At 34.0% G+C, this 16,588-nt stretch overlaps 1 protein-coding gene across 5 annotated transcripts in view; it reads left to right on the top strand.

Annotated features, from left to right (window-relative positions):
• The window catches only part of LOC128187903 (helicase domino-like), a 200,057-nt gene that overhangs the window by 87,588 nt on the left and 95,881 nt on the right, over nt 1–16,588 (top strand). For all 5 annotated transcript variants that reach the window (XM_052858581.1, XM_052858583.1, XM_052858582.1 and 2 more), the window contains 5 exons: nt 1,211–1,306; nt 1,632–1,733; nt 6,682–6,834; nt 14,161–14,358; nt 15,832–15,941. In XM_052858581.1, the coding sequence (XP_052714541.1) occupies nt 1,211–1,306; nt 1,632–1,733; nt 6,682–6,834; nt 14,161–14,358; nt 15,832–15,941 (659 nt within the window). The remainder of the gene's footprint in view (nt 1–1,210; nt 1,307–1,631; nt 1,734–6,681; nt 6,835–14,160; nt 14,359–15,831; nt 15,942–16,588) is intronic.

Raw genomic sequence — 16,588 nt, 5'->3', positions numbered from 1 at the left:
GGGAGGGGTTATTGTCATTTTGTTGGTTTTTCTTTAAATCAATTAAATTAAAAAAAATATATCATCAAATACATACATTTGTAAATGTATTACTGTTATAGATATGTATTTACAGTGAAATTCTGATAATTTTGATTTTAATTTTTCTTTGTTAACTAATTTTTATTTTTTTTTTACAATTCTAGAAATTTTTTTTTGTATGTGTTCCAAACCTTTATTATTCAATTCAATTAATTGTCCCATTTGAAATTAGCCTAGCGGGGGTATTAGTCCCATTAGGACAGTTCTAGTTTACCTAAGGGGCTAAACTCTTTTTAGCTCACCTGAGTTGAAAGCTAATGTGAGCTTTTCTGATCAAAATTTGTCCGTTGTCTGTTGGCGTTGTCGTTGTTGTAAACTTTTCACATTTTCATCTTCTTCTCCAGAACCACTGGGCCGATTTCAACCAAAATTCATAGTTCCAAGGGATAGGGTGGGGTCACAATGGGGGTATGAATTTTTACATAATAATACATAGAGAAAATCTTTTTAAAATATCCTTCTCAAAAACCATTAGCACAGAAAAGCTCAAATTGGAGTGGAAGCATCCTTAGATAGTGTAAATTCAAGTTTGTTTAAATCACACAGGGGTAGGGTTGGGCCACAATGGGGGGGATGAATTTTTACATAATGATACATAGACAAAATCTGTTACATTGGAAATAGAAAAAAATCTTCTTACAGGTACAACACCAAAAGGGACTTGGTATTAACCATAAAAATATGTGTATGTGAAAAAAATTGGCAGATTTTTTTTTTATATTAATTTTTTTAGCAAGATCTTCTGTACTTGGTTGTCAAGAGATTTTGATTTTGATATTGTAATGCTAATTTGATCAGAGTAAAGGCTATTGTTGCTCAGGTGAGCGATGTGGCCCCTGGGCCTCTTGTTAAAAGGAGATATTTGCGAAACAGTGAGTATAGAGCATGTCTCTAAAATCTTCTTCTCAAGAAACACTGCATCAGAAATGCAAATATTTACACAAAAGCTTGTATAAATAGTGAAGATTTCAAATTGTAAAAAATCATGACCCCCAGACCAAAACTGGGGCCCCAGTCGGGCTTCGAAGTTTAACATAGAAATACATAGGAAAAATGTTTAAAAATCTTTTCAGGCTATTTTTGCTTTGATGATAAGTCATGTGTCTTGATGTATCTGTTTATTTTCCAGCAAATGGAGTTCCCATTAAGAACATACAAACTCCAGGTCTAAGTGCTTTACCTGCCACTAGTTCACTGTCAACAAGCAAAGTTCAGGCTCAGTCAGGCAAGCAGTCATGTAATACTGTGGAATCATTTAAATTCGTGGGGAACAATTTTCGTGGATTCTGACTTTTTTGCTCATTCGTGGAGCTGTAATTTTGTGGATGCATCGGTTACCGTTTTAGCAACAAAGATAACTCTGTCTAAAATTGTTCTTGTTGTGGATTTAAATTTGTGGGCGAGGGCTACCCACGAATACCCCGAAAATTGAGCCACCACGAATTCTAATGATTCCACTGTATGAAAATGAAATATTACTATGTTTTTGAATTCATTGATGAAACTGTACAGTATCAATTGAATGTAACACTATGTTTTAAATTATTTAGTTGGACAGACTGGAGTTCAGCAGCCTCTTACTGTTCACATCCAGCAAACAGATCAAGGAGCACGTCTCATGATTCCTGCTGGGCAACTCTCTCAATTACCAGGTAATGTTAGGTTTGATACAACCTCCATTAAATGATGTTGTTCTTGTTCTTTGTGTTATGTTGCTAATTGTCATAGATAATCATAAAATTTTGTCATATGAGATTTTCTGATTACTTTTTATCTGGCATCAAACTGTCCTTAAATTTTTGATACAAATTGGTGCAAATTTTATAAATCCCTTTTTAGCTCACCTGAGCTGAAAGCTCAAGTGAGCTATTCTGATCACATTTTGTCTGTCATCCGTCCGTCCGTCTGTAAACTTTTTTTTGAACTTCTTCTCAAAAACTTCTTATCCAATTTCAACCAAATTTGGCACAAAGCATCCTTATGGGAGGGCAAATATAAATTGCAAAAATAAAAGTCCGATCTGTATTCAAAGCGGAGAAAACCTTGAAACTGTAGAAAAAGGGGGGTGCATTTTTAAAAATCTTCTTCTCAAGAACTACCGAGGCAAATTCAACGTAGTTTAACATAAATTATCCTTATGGGAAGGAAAATATAAATTGCAAAAATTAAAGGGTAATTTTGTTTCAAATATAAGTTATTACGAAAATAATAATAAAGGAAAGGCGTGTTTCAATCATTTTAATAGCTTCGGGTTCGGCATCCGGTAAAATGGGTAGGCAAGACTAGGCCTGGGCAAAACAAAAGATTGGCAGTTATTAATCTGCCAATCTCATTAAAATTTCAGGATATTTGATGGACTAGTATATTTGTATTCGCTGTAGATATTGCTGCAAAATAATGCATATTTGGAATTGCCGATTGGCGATCTGCCCCGGCATTTATTTTGCCACGGCCCGGGTTTGCATACCCATTTTACCAAGACTCGTATTCCATACTTCTAAAACGAGGTTCTTTGTTTAAAGCAGCCATGACATTATACGAAAAAGGATCGATCTGACTATGATGAATGTGCTTGTTGTGCAACAGTTCGGATATGAAGGGAAATTTTGAAACATGAAAAATATATTGGTGCTGATTTTGTGAAGTAAATTGAGGCTAAATATTTCAATGCGTTGACAGTTTTCACACATGACGTTGGTGTTAGCTTGTTCTGATTTTCGTTTCGTTTTCATTATTTATGCTTTGTAACCTGGAGACTATCGTCTGTATTTCGTGATTTTTACGTATCAAATCAAACAGAGACTTCGATAAATCAAACAGTTACGTTAATTGTTTACCTGCGCAAATTAAGCAAAATCTGATGTATAAAAAAAGTACTGAAATACAATTCATTCTATCGGTAATTCGGCATTATCTTTTGCGTAATGGTAGATTAATGCAATAGGTTTTGTTGAGATGCTCGGCATTTTCTCAAGTTTATTCAGTTTAAATAGAGTTTGATATCGCTTACGGAAATATGTAGGTATATACATGTATATATATATGATTCATTTCGAAAAAATAAATTATGTTCTTTATTTGTTATACATGTAGTGCATGTTTCTTGTGTTTAATTGTTTACAATTTCTATTTACTAACCATATTTGAGTGTTAAGCTTCGAATTATAAGCAAGATACAGAGATTTGCTCACAATTCTATGTATGTACACAGATCTTAAAAGCTAAAGATTAAACAAGTAAAAAAAAATGTCAATATTTATTACGAAAATTTTCAAAATCTGTTCTTCCAGAAACCAACTTATTGAATTGTAAACTTAACCTTTTTAGCTCACATGAGGATGGGGCCACAATGGGGGGGGGGGGGGGGGGGGGAGTCGAAGTTTAACAAATGAATATATAGAGTAAATCTTTAAACATCTTCTTCTCAGAAACTAATCGGCCAGGAAAGCTGAAACTTGTGTGGAAGCATCCTCAGGTAGTGTAGATTCAAAGATGTGAAAATCATGACCCCTGGGGGTAGGGTGGGGCCACAATGGAGGGTCGAAGTTTAACATATGAATATAAAAAGTAAGTCTTAAAACATCTTCTTCTCAGAAACTAATCGGCCAGGAAAGCTGACACTTGTGTGGATGCATCCTCAGGTAGTGTAGATTCAAATTTCTGAAAATCATGACTCCTGGGGGTATATAGGTTTGGGCCACAATGGGAGGTCAATGTTTTACATAGGAATATATAAAGTAAATCTTTAAAAATCTTCTTCTCAGAAACTAATCAGCCAGGAAAGCTGAAACTTGTGTGAAAGCATCCTCAGGTAGTGTAGATTTAAAGTTGTGAAAATAATGATCCAAGGGGTAGGGTGGGGCCCCAATGGGGGGGGGGGGTCAAAGTTTAACATAGGAATATATAGGGTATATCTTTAGAAATCTTCTCAGAAACTAATCAGCATTCTTTATAATTGTTAAGACTTTGGCTCCAGGACAATTCTTTGGCCTCACGAGAAGGTTCAGAGTTTGATGTACGTTTATATCCCATATATAAACTATTGTTAGGAATCTTTTTTAGAACTGCAATACTCAACATATGATATGACTATAAAATCATCCTGTTAGAAAAGGGACTAATGATTATAAACATAAGAATATCCAGGGGAAAATGGATTTTATTTATACAGGATTTACATGAATTATTGTACATTGTCCAGATAGTTTGTATTATGACTCCATTGAGCTGATTTTATCATACCTATTGTTCCTCAGGTGAGCGATGTGGCCCATGGGCCTCTTGTTCTACTACTGGACATTCAGCTGAGAAACTAAGCTCATGGTTATGATCAAGGATGCCTCTACCAAACTTTGGATATTCAACGCCTTTCGGTCAGGGGTCCAGGCCCTACGGTGGGGCCAATATGGCCATATAGTGAAAATGTATTGATTTAATAATATATTTAGGTCACCTGTGTCACTCAAGGTGACCTATTGCAATTGGTCTTAATCTGTCGCCGTGCGTTGTGCCTTAACAATTTTACATTTTTAACTTCTTCTTGAAAACTACAAGGCCAATTGATACCATTTTTGGTTTGAAGGATCTCTATGGTAAGAGAAATCTAAATTGTGAAATTCAGGGCTCTACCACCCCCAAGGGACCGCAGGTGGGCCTAGTTTTTTTTTTTTTTAAGCCAAATTTTCAAAAATCTTCTTCTGCACTCCTACTCATGTGAGGAAAAACTGAATGCATAGTTATGATGTCCATTAAGCCCTCTTCCAAAATTGTGAAATTCATGGTCCCTGGGTCAAAGTCCCAGGCTCTAGGGTTAGGCCAATATGGCCATATACAGTCAGATCATGCATATCCTTTTACAATTTCATGCTATGCTATGCCATTTTAATGATATGATATGAGATTTATATGCTATGCAATGAGAAATTGAAATGAAATGAATTGAAATGATATGATATGTTTTGCTATGCTATGAGATGTGAACAAATATGCCTCCATACACAGAAGAGTTCCACATACGAGGGTTGATCCAAAAGTAATGTCACAGATGCAATAAAATTGTGAAAAATCCACGTAAAGTCACAAAAACTTGTGCTTTGAGATTTATACCTAATTCAGTTCAGATCTGAAATTTATAATGCATTATGATAAATACTTCTGAAGATAATATATTTTGTTGAGTGTCAAGCAAGGTTAGTCGCCTCATGCTAGCAACGTCATTTCTAGAACATTGGCGTTCTTGTAGAATTTCATAATTTAGTGCTCTATAAAAATTGGCCTGAATGCTCTAAATTACATTTATTTCCATTTTTATGTCCCCCTTCGAAAAAGGGAGGACATATTGCTTTGTTGCTGTCTGTCTGTCTGTCAGTGCACCAACAGTTTCCGCTCATTTTCTTCGCAGAGGATAAACATATTGAAATGAAATTTGGTATACAGGTTTATCATGGGTACGATCGAGCAATTTTCAACAGAGTTATGGCCCTTGGACGTAGAAAAATTCCAGATGTTTGCAGTTTCCGCTCATTTTCTTTGCAGAGGATGAACATATTGAAATGAAATTTGGTATACAGGTTTATCATGATAATGACAAACTTCAAATATTTGCAGTTTACGTTCATTTTCTTTGTGGATGTTTCCAAGGGAGGGGGCATAAGTGTTTCACAAACATCTCTTGTTTTCAATAAAATAACTAATTACTCTTTTTGAAATCGATGGGGTAATATAATGGATATTATTTAATGTGCGATCAGTTTGTCAAGGTCTCTTCAAGAAGTCATGAACGTAGCTTAATGATATAGCTCATGACGTAAGAACCTAGTTTTAACTTTTCTTCAAAGCGTATATCTTCTTTCTATTTAATTTATTAACATGATTATTCACATCATATGATGTGATACAACTGACAACATGGCAATATATTGTTAATGCATATGTTAAAAAATCTTCTTCTCTACGTTTACACATGTGTAAGAAAAACTGACTTAATAATTAAGTTAACCAGTAAGTTTTCTACTAAAATTATAATTTCATGTCCCCTGGAATATCGGTTTTGATAATAGGGCAGGGCCATAATGGATAATGCATATAATGTTTAACAACTATCTTCTCTACTCCAACAAACCTGCAAGAAAAATTGAATTCATAATTTTGTAGATTTGCAATGCTTGATATATGATATGACTATAAAATCATCTAGTTACAAAAGAGGCTCATCTGTGGAAAATTTTGAAAATCTTTTGATACAGGACTATTTTACTCATTCGCTGTCCTGATATTTTTAATATGACTTCATACAGCTGATTTTACTATGTTAAGTGTTGCACAGGTGAGCAATGTGGCTCATTGGCCTCTTGTTTAATAAATTATTAGATTCTGCTTTCTTGTGTTAAAATTTGGCTGTTAAACAAACGTGCTAAGGTATAAATATTTTTGGCTCTGTTGTAAGTTTATAGGTTGTTTTAACTGTTCAAATTTTTAAAAAAAAGTTTGGTTTGACACAAATTTCTTAAAAAAACAGGGTCTACCTTAAATTCGAAAAACAATGTTCAGTCAACTTCCATTGATTTTTTTATTTCTTGCACAAGTTCTCTTTTTTTGTAGCTGGTTTCATACAAATTGTTCAGACTTCCACTGGGCAGCAGATCATAGCCACATCTTCTCCTATGTCTACATCTAGTCAAATATTGGCCAGTATTCCTACATCCTCTGTACAAGCTCTAAGTGTGACGACCACCACTACCTCATCATATGTTGGTGAGTTATGCAAAGAACAAAGAACAAAGAAATCCTTTGCACCTAGATATTCCTAAACAACAAAAGTACAATATCATATATCATAAATAAATTTTAAAGGGGCATGGTCACGATTTTAGTCAAATTTTATTTTTCTGTTTTTATTATTTGCAATGCTTTAGAAATGCATTTCTAATGAGCAAATGAAATTTGGGTGCCAGTTGTCGAGTTTAAAGCAAGATACAGGGCTCACAATTCTTTGTCATGTAAACAAGGCTCGTGCCCTGTTTTTGTTTACATAGGTTCAATATACCAGTAAAAAATCTGTTTAAAGCTGGTTTGTCTATATCTTATTATTCCTTTAAAGCATAAATAAACAGTTCCTAACGATTTACACATTTGTTGTAGGTCTAAAACTGGAATTTTCACTTCAACATTCGAAATGTAAACAAACGCTTTGTTTACAAAGTGAATAATTGTAAGCTCTGTAACTCGCTTATAACTCATCAAATGACACTCAAATTTTGGTTGCCTATTAAAAATGCCTTACTAAAGCATAGTAAACATTAAAATCAAAAAAATAATTTTTGACCAAAATCTTGACCATGCCCCTTTAAAGGTATATATGTCATTTTAGTGCTGTTTTTGTTATGTTGGAAACCCAACTTAAACTTTGTCAGTGTGACGATCTATATTTTGAAAAAACCACTGTGATGAATGAAGGTATTGTTTGAATATTCTGGTTCTGTATTGTAATGGTTATATGTAAGGATGAATGAAAATAGCAGGGATTTATCTAGCTATTTTATTTTACTACCTTTTTTAGCTCAACTGAACCGAAGGTTCAAGTGAGCTTTTCTGATCACCCGTTGTCCGTCGTCAGTCCGTCCGTCTGTCTGTAGCACCATAAAACATATTATAAGCAAAAGTAATAATTAAATATTAACATATGATATTTTCTCTTCAAACTTGTACGTAGCATGTACATGTACTTCCTAAAGGCAGTAAGTTAAACAAAAGCACTTCATATACAACATTATACAATAATCTGTTTTGTTTAAAGAAATTAATGAAATTGTTCATGGCCAAATCGATGTTTGAAATTAAATTTAAGAACATGTATATCATTTATTATGAAAATGTGCTTTTATGCAAGTTATATTGTAACATAAAATAAATGTAAATATCAATGACGAGTAGGTATGTTTTATTTATTTTATTGTCGGTTACCCTCACATCGTTTTTAGCTCACCTGAGCTAAAAGCTCAAGTGAGCTATTCTGATCACATTTTGTCTGTCATCCGTCTGTCCGTAAACTTTTCACATTTTCAACATCTTCTCAAGAACTACTGGGCCAATTTCAACCAAACTTGGCACAAATCATCCTTAGGAAAAGGGGATTCAGAGTTTTGAAAATTAAGGGTCACACTCGTTTTCAAGGGGAGATAATTAGAAATTAATGAACAATTTCGAGAAATTTTCAAAAATCTTCTCAAGAACCAGGAAGCCAGGAAAGCTGAAACTTGTGTGGAAGCATCCTCAGATAGTGTAGATTCAAAGTTGTGAAAATCATGACCCCGGGGGATAGGGTGGGGCCACAATGGGGAGTCAAAGTTTTACATAGGAATATATAAAGTAAATCTTTAAGAATCTTCTTCTCAGAAACTAATCAGCCAGGAGAGCTGAAACTTGTGTGGAAGCATCCTCAAGTAGTGTAGATTCAAAGTTGTGAAATTCATGATCCCTGGGGGTAGGGTGGGGCCACAATGGGAGGTCGAAGTTTTACATAGGAATATATAGAGTAAATCTTTAAAAATCTTCTTCTCAGAAACTAATCAGCCAGGAAAGCTGAAACTTGTGTGAAAGCATCCTCAGATAGTGTAGATTCAAAGTTGTGAAAATCATGACCCCCAGGGGTAGTGCGGGGCCACAATGGGGGTTGAAGTTTTACATAGGAATATATAGAGTAAATCTTTAAAAATCTTCTTCTCAGAAACTAATCAGCCAGGAAAGCTGAAACTTGTGTGGAAGCATCCTCAGGTAGTGTAGATTCAAAGTTGTGAAATTCATGACCCCTGGATGTAGAGTGGGGCCACAATGGGGGGTCAATGTTTTAAATAGGAATATATAGAGTAAATATTTAAAAATCTTCTTCTCAGAAACTAATCAGCCAGGAAAGCTGAAACTTGTGTGGAAGCATCCTCAGGCAGTGTAGATTCAAAGTTGTGAAATTCATGACCCCTGGATGTAGAGTGGGGCCACAATGAAGGGGGGGGGGGGTCGAAGTTTTACATAGGAATATATATATAGAGTAAATCTTGGAAAATCTTCTCAGAAACTAATCAGCCAGGAAAGCTGAAACTTATGTGGAAGCATCCTCAGGTAGTGCAGATTCAAAGTTGTGAAAATCATGATCCCTGGGGGTAGGGTGGGGCACAATGAAGGGTCGAAGTTTTACATAGGAATATATAGAGTAAATATTTAAAAATCTTCTTCTCAGAAACTAATCAGCCAGGAAAGCTGAAACTTGTGTGGAAGTATCCTCAGGCAGTGTAGATTCAAAGTTGTGAAAATCATGATCCCTGGGGGTAGGGTGAGGCCACATTAGAGGGGGGGGGGGTGTTAAAGTTTTACATAGGAATATATAGAGTAAATCTTTTAAAATCTTCTTCTCAGAAACTAATCAGCCAGATGATTCTTTATAATTGTTAAGACTTTGGCTCCAGGACAATTGTTCGGCCTCACAAGAAGGTTCAGAGTTTGATGTAGCTTAATATCCCATATATAAACAATTGTAAAGGATCTTTTTGAGGACTGCAATACTCAACATGTGATATGACTATAAAATCATCCTGTTAGAAAAGGGACTTATGATTATAAACATAAGAATATCAAGGGGGAAAAATGGATTTTATTTATACAGGATCTACATGTATTATTGTACATTGTCCAGATTGTTTGTATTATGACTCCATTGAGCTGATTTTATGATACCTATTGTTCCTCAGGTGAGCGATGTGGCCCATGGGCCTCTGGTTGTTATTTCCGATGCATAATGTAAGGTACATGTATGTTGTTGCATCACCCGTATATAACCCAAGATGAATTAATTTGTTTGAAGATATTACACACAACGGTTAATTCACGCAGTGAATATATTTTTAGATTAGTTTACTATCATTCTTTTGCCATTGACATTAATTGACACTCAGAAGACAGAGCAACTTTAACTTCTCTTTCTGAAGAAATTCTGGTGTAGTTACAGATCAAAAACACATCTATTAATTTAAGGTGGCTCTATACACCACTTTTTGATGACGCAGTACGCAAAAAAGTAGATCTGGAAGCATGCATTTCCGGTAATGGCTGATTTAAACTGAGGCGAAATGTATGGGGACCGCTCTTTTGAAAAATTTGTTAAATGAATAGATTTAATTTGATAATTTGAAAATTCATTACTTACAAGTAATGTGGTATGTGACACCTTCACGTTGTGTGTTATTATTTATCGAAATTAACAATGAAATTAAGTATGATTTTTTAAATAGTTTCTTTCCCATCATTGATATGTTACACCGTAGCGCAGTGGGTTAGGGGGTCCATAACCAATCTGTAGGTCATGAGTTCGATTCCCGCTGAGAACAATAACTTTTTTTAAATTTCCAATATTTTATGAAACGTATTTTTGGTTGAATACTGTGAAAGAAAATTCTAAAACGTTGAAAATATTTCAATTATAATATACGTTAATGCACATTAATATCGACATCTTAAGGAAATGGGAGGGTTGCTTTGCATTTCTCTCAGGTTGGGATACATAAATCCTATTAGCCTAGTCAATTTTCCCCTTTATTTATTTGACTTGGTTTTGCATTAAAGCGAATATATTCACTTATATAGGCCTATAATGAAATATGTATGTATTTATCATTCCAACATTATATTTAGGAAATTTTCTTCAACTCAGAAATGAAAAGTCCCCAAGGTGTTTGGGCCTTGGGACTTCGGAACGATAACCCTTACCTGAGGAACTTTCATACCAAATAAAATCTAAAATATTTTTTGTGTTTATTTGCAATGATTTTCATTCAAATTTTTATGTCATATTTATTAAAATACATTTTCTTAAAACATCAAGTAACTTTTTCAGATGATTTGTCAACAGAGTAAGAAAATATGAAAAATTATGTTTTGGGTAAATACTAAAAAAATTGCAATAATAACATTTTTGAATGTTAAGAAGTGTTATATTTTTTTTGTGTGTCCGAAGGGAATATCCATCAGATGACAAAAAAATTTCTCTCAATTTGTTAATAGATGTCTTTTAAAAAAATATTTTACAAATACACGAAAAAAACATATATTTCCCTATCATCGTTTTAATATTTGATAAGTATATGTTTTGTGGTCTTCTATTGAAAATTGGAATAAACTGTGGGTGTATAGAGCCACCTTAATTTAATATTTTCTGTTTGATCTGGGAATTTTCTCTCTGAAAAGGGGGATTTTTGCACCTATTTTAAGAGGGGAAAGGAGTAAAAACAGCCTTGATAAATCCCTGAATAGTCTTATCGTTTATAAATAAATTAAAAATTTTTAAAAGTCATGTTTTATTTAAAGCTGCTTGTTATTAAAGTATCAAATAATTTTCCATAAAGACCATTTTTATTAGAGAGTTATGGACTTTCTCCTATTTACACCAGAAGAATTGATCTTCTTTCAAAGTTGGACATATTCAAAGTAAATAAAAATAATTTCTCTTTGGGCAAACGATAAAACAAACCAAAATGCATTATGGCATGTTTAGAAAAGGGAACTGTTTGGTTTCGTACCCTGAATGATTAGGGTTAGCCCGCATGCTATGCATCGATTGTAAACAAAGCAAACTTCAGTTATTTTATTATATTAGTGAACAAAATATACACAGGTTTATCTGTAATTTGTCTGAACATTACGACATTTATTTATAGCGATGTTAAAGTCGTAATACAACCATAGCCGTCTTGAGGTCAGGGTTGAATTTTTACAGGCGAAATAACGCAATACCCTATTTATGTCGTTTGTTTTGTTAACAAATTTTTAACATACTTTTTTTCATTGAGATTTGGCTTAATTAACTAGGAAAACTACTGTAATGTTTATTATTATACATATAGTTAGCATAACCATCCTTAAAAAACGTGCACAAAATTTGATATAAAATCGGACCAAGCAGCTTTAAAAGGATGCATATGTACTACTGCTAAAATTTAAAGACAAAAGAGCACCTTATGCATGTTTTTGAGCTCCCTTTAAACAGAGAGATGAAAAAGTAGAGGCTTTTTATTAACTCATGAACTTTTCTGTTCACCTTTGGTCAAATTTAACTCAACTTAGTACAAAGCATTCTTATGGAAAGGGCATTCTACATTCTTGAAATTGTTAAAAATATGACCCTGGACCAAAAATGGGACCTCAGACTGGGTTCAAAGTTTAACATATACAAAAACACAGAAAAATGTTTAAAATTCGTAAGAATTACAATGCAACAATTAGGGATATTATTATGCATACATCCATAGTACATACATACAATAGTAGATTCTAAATTGTATATATTGTGACTGAAATCTCATGTAAGCTTATTTGATCACTTTTTGTCCACCGTCTGTCTGTCCATCCATCTGTCTGTAAATTTTTTACATTTCCAACTTTTTCTCCAAAAGCAGTCGGCCAATTTCAACTTAACTTGACACAAAGCATCATTTGATGAAGGGAATTCAAGTTTGTTTAAATTTTTAAAATAACTTCTCTTAAACTGGTCAGACAAAAGAGATGATTGTAAAAACAATGGGACTCAATGATATCCTTAGGAATATGCAGGGGAATTTATTTTACAGGATCTATTATACAACATAGTTCAGATATTTGTATGTGACTCTGTCTATTGTTGCTCAGTTGAGTGATGTGGCCCATGGACCTCTTGTTTATCGTGGGAGGCACTGTACACCCCTGCGAATGTGTTCGGAATGTTTTCTTTATCGTTGCTAAGTATGTAATAAATCCAGAGGTGCTCGAATGAAAGTTCACGAGACTTCACCGAGTTTTGTTCAGTTCCTGTGAAATTTCGAGCGGAAGTATAAGTGTTCGGATAATATTCTCAAAATACGTAAGTACTGGTCGTTTTTATATCATATCCTACATGGATTTATGTCAAAACGTGAAAACCTTTTAAGATGTATGTCTTATTTCACCATCTAGCGCTTACTTACATTAAACGATAAAATTCAGAACAGAGTTATCGTTCGTGTTCAGCCACGTGTAGAGTGGTTGACAATATAAACATCGGGTTGCTTAAAAAATCATAGCCATGCTTGATGCTTATGATGTGCAATACCATGTTTTTAGAAAAATAATGTTTTTCTGTTTTGCATAAAAACTTAGTATATCGAGCCATTTTCAAGGGACATTCTGCATAAAATAGTATAGTCTGTTTCACTATTGATGCTATTACTAGATCAGGCGCGGATCGAAAATTAATCCTCAGGGGGGATCTCTACAAGCATGTTAATTGTTGCAACATCAGACAAAAACTATTTTTTGTATTGTCGCATTTATTTCTAGAACACATTTTATCCAACATAATGAAGATAAAGTTTAAAATGAATAAACCTCTAGATTTTATATTTGCTTACAAGTACATGTACCTAGTTTTTATGAAATAGACTATAAACACGAGGCATGATTTTTACTGCGAAACTGAAAGGGTCAAATAAAATCAGGTGGTCTAAAATTTAAATGACAATAACATTCGCAGGGGTGTGTAGTTCCCAGGTTGTCCATCCAATTTTTTCAGACTAGGAGCTACAGTATTCTCTTTTGAGAAGTGGACAGGCATAGCCTACAATCCATTTCTCCTCGCATGCCCTCATATTTTGATTCTGGAAAACGTGTATTTGTTTCTATTAAAGATGGTATACGCTTCAATCCATGTTTCAACTCCAGTTTCCCTGAGTTTTTGTAACTGACCTATTATTTCTACATTTCAAACATTAATGCACTCACTGCTGCAATTATTACACGAATATTTTGAGGAAAATCATTATTTGTTCTTCATTATGGACTCAATGTTAAAAGTGAGCCAAACATAAAATAAAATCTGCAAAATTGTACATACATTTTCACATTTGATGTAATAAAGCTGTTTGAATGAGAGTTATGCGAGTTTGGTATTGTTGCTCATGTGAACAATTTGGCCCCTAGGCCTCTTGTTTACTGTCCGTCATTCTATCACAATCCTTACACCAGTTTAAAACATTATTTTTGTTAAAGTTATAGATATGTAGATTATATCAAAATGTTTTTTAGTCAATGGACCCCCTATAATAACAACAGTGGCCTCCTCCACATCAAGCACTTTGGTTACTAGTGTTAATGCCCAGGTGAAGACAACTCCAGCTGTACAGCTGCCATCAATCACCTCTGCAGGAGTTGCATCTAGACCAGTAATGAGGGTATCACCACTGTCCTCTCAAGCTCCTAATTCAACCACCAAGGATTCATCTGGTAAGTTTTGATAACAGTTTTATTGTCCCCCGCCGCAACGCACAGCGGGGACATAGAAATGCCGGGCGTGTGTCCGTGTTTCCTTCTGTCACACTTTTTTGTAAGCGCTCTCATGCCTACAAATTTTGACGGATTTTCATTAAATTTATACCAAATGTTTATACCACTATTACCTTGGTCAAGTTCGAAAATCAGCATTGGTCGATACTTTTTGTTGGAGTTATGGGACTTTGACCACAATAATGACTCCGTTTTATCCAAAAATTGACCTTGTAAGCGCTCTCATGCCTACAAATTTTGACGGATTTTTTTAAAATTTATACCAAATGTTTATACTACTAATACCTTGGTCAAGTTCCTAAATCAGCCTTGGTCGATACTAGTATACTGCTTGACCGACGGGGGACCCAGGAATTCTATTCTTGTATGTTCATAATATCTTTGGTATTTAGGGATGGACACACATATTTGGTATCAATATCTTACCAAATACTTGTTTCAAAATTAAGAATGAAATGTGGTTTAATTTAATTCTGGTATCAATGCTGTAAACCAACTATTATTCGGGATGACTTTATTTTGCGATTTACTAATGCGATGACTAATTTTTGCGACCAAGTCCACCACAGGTTAACTCCCAGCATAGGCCAATACCCAATTTCAACTCTAATGACAGAGACAATGTAGATAAAGTGCCTTCTTTATTCAATAATCCTTTAAACATTTGTAAATGTCTTTAAATTATTTTGTAAACAAGGTGATTTACACCCAACAAGATCAAAATTGTTATGGTGTTGAGCAAAGGTTGAAAGCCATCTAGGGATCATACGAACAGAAGTCATAATTTTAAGGAAGGAGCCAAAAACGGGTACTATCAATGAATCTGCAGAAAAAAGAGCAGTGTTTTCTATGTGGTTTTTTTTAAAGAATAAAAGATTACATACATCATCCGGAACAGAATTGTTCATCGTTCATCGATATTACAAGTTGGCAAAGAAAAAAATATGTTGTGTCTTTAATAATGTTCATGTTAAAATGTAAACAAAATGTCTGTGTTATAGCTAATAAATATACTAGTACTAGCAACAAGACTCTCCGATTAAACACGAGATAGTTACCATCAAGTCTGTATAGCACAGGGGTGATCAATTACAAAATTTGGTCACTAGCCCAGTCTCTTCTCTACCCTCGCACACCTGTAAGAAAAACTGACTTCATAATCATATTTACCAGTAATTGAATAAAAAAAAAATTCTCATATGTAATGTGTAATTTAATTGATTACATTTTTAAAGTAATTGTAATTTCATTAATTACATTTGAAAATCCTTGTAATGCTGATAGTAATTTAATTAAAGGTTTTAAGCAAGTAATTGTAATTTCATTAATTTCTTTTGAATGTAATTGACCCTATCTTCGGTTGCAACATATATTTTCTAGAAAATATACCCTTCTTGGTGTTTTTTTTTTCAGTTTCCAAGCTGTCCAGAGCTGAAGTAACCACAACTACCGTGTCTCTTGGGTCTAAAACATCAGTGTTACTGTGTGATGATGTTCGTTACAAAAGTTCTCCATTTTATATGGTAGGGTCAGACATACTTTGAGTGAAACTGTGAATAAAAGAGAATGAAGTGTCATATTTACACATTTTATGGTCACTAGAACTAGGACAGGCCACTGAAATAACTGAAAACTGCCGAACAATTTGTTTGGTTTTGTTTAAGTTAGTTTTTTCTGGCTTTCAGTTCAACTCCAATTTGTGTAATAGAATCAGTATTCTATGAAAAATGTTGTGGTAATTGCAAGGTTCAGTAGTGTGGAAATACTTTAACACCTGTTGTAATAAACATTGATTTGTATACAGCTGGCCATGTCACCCCTGCGAATGTGTTCGGAATATTTTCTTTATCGTTGTTAAGTACGAGGGTTGTCCAAAAATAATGTAGACTGGACACATAATTTATTCACTGCAATTTTATTAGACTTCTATGTTTTTCTTCAAAGACCCTTTGGCAAACAATACTGAAAAATTCAAATCTGTACTTTATTTATTTCTCGAGAAAATGAATAATTAGTAACAACAAGTTTTGTCAGGCGGCGCAATGTGCGATGTCGAAAATTTCCAGTTTTACTTTATTGCTAAACCCTCCACATATTTACGTTTTATTTCCGAAAATGTCTTAGAAAAAATATTAGCTTTTAACATGTACCCTGAGTGCACTTTCAACAT

Source organism: Crassostrea angulata, chromosome 6 (assembly GCF_025612915.1).
Source record: "Crassostrea angulata isolate pt1a10 chromosome 6, ASM2561291v2, whole genome shotgun sequence".
In the NCBI taxonomy this organism is placed as follows: Eukaryota; Metazoa; Mollusca; class Bivalvia; order Ostreida; family Ostreidae; genus Magallana; species Magallana angulata.
This window is presented reverse-complemented; position numbering and strand designations above follow the sequence as displayed.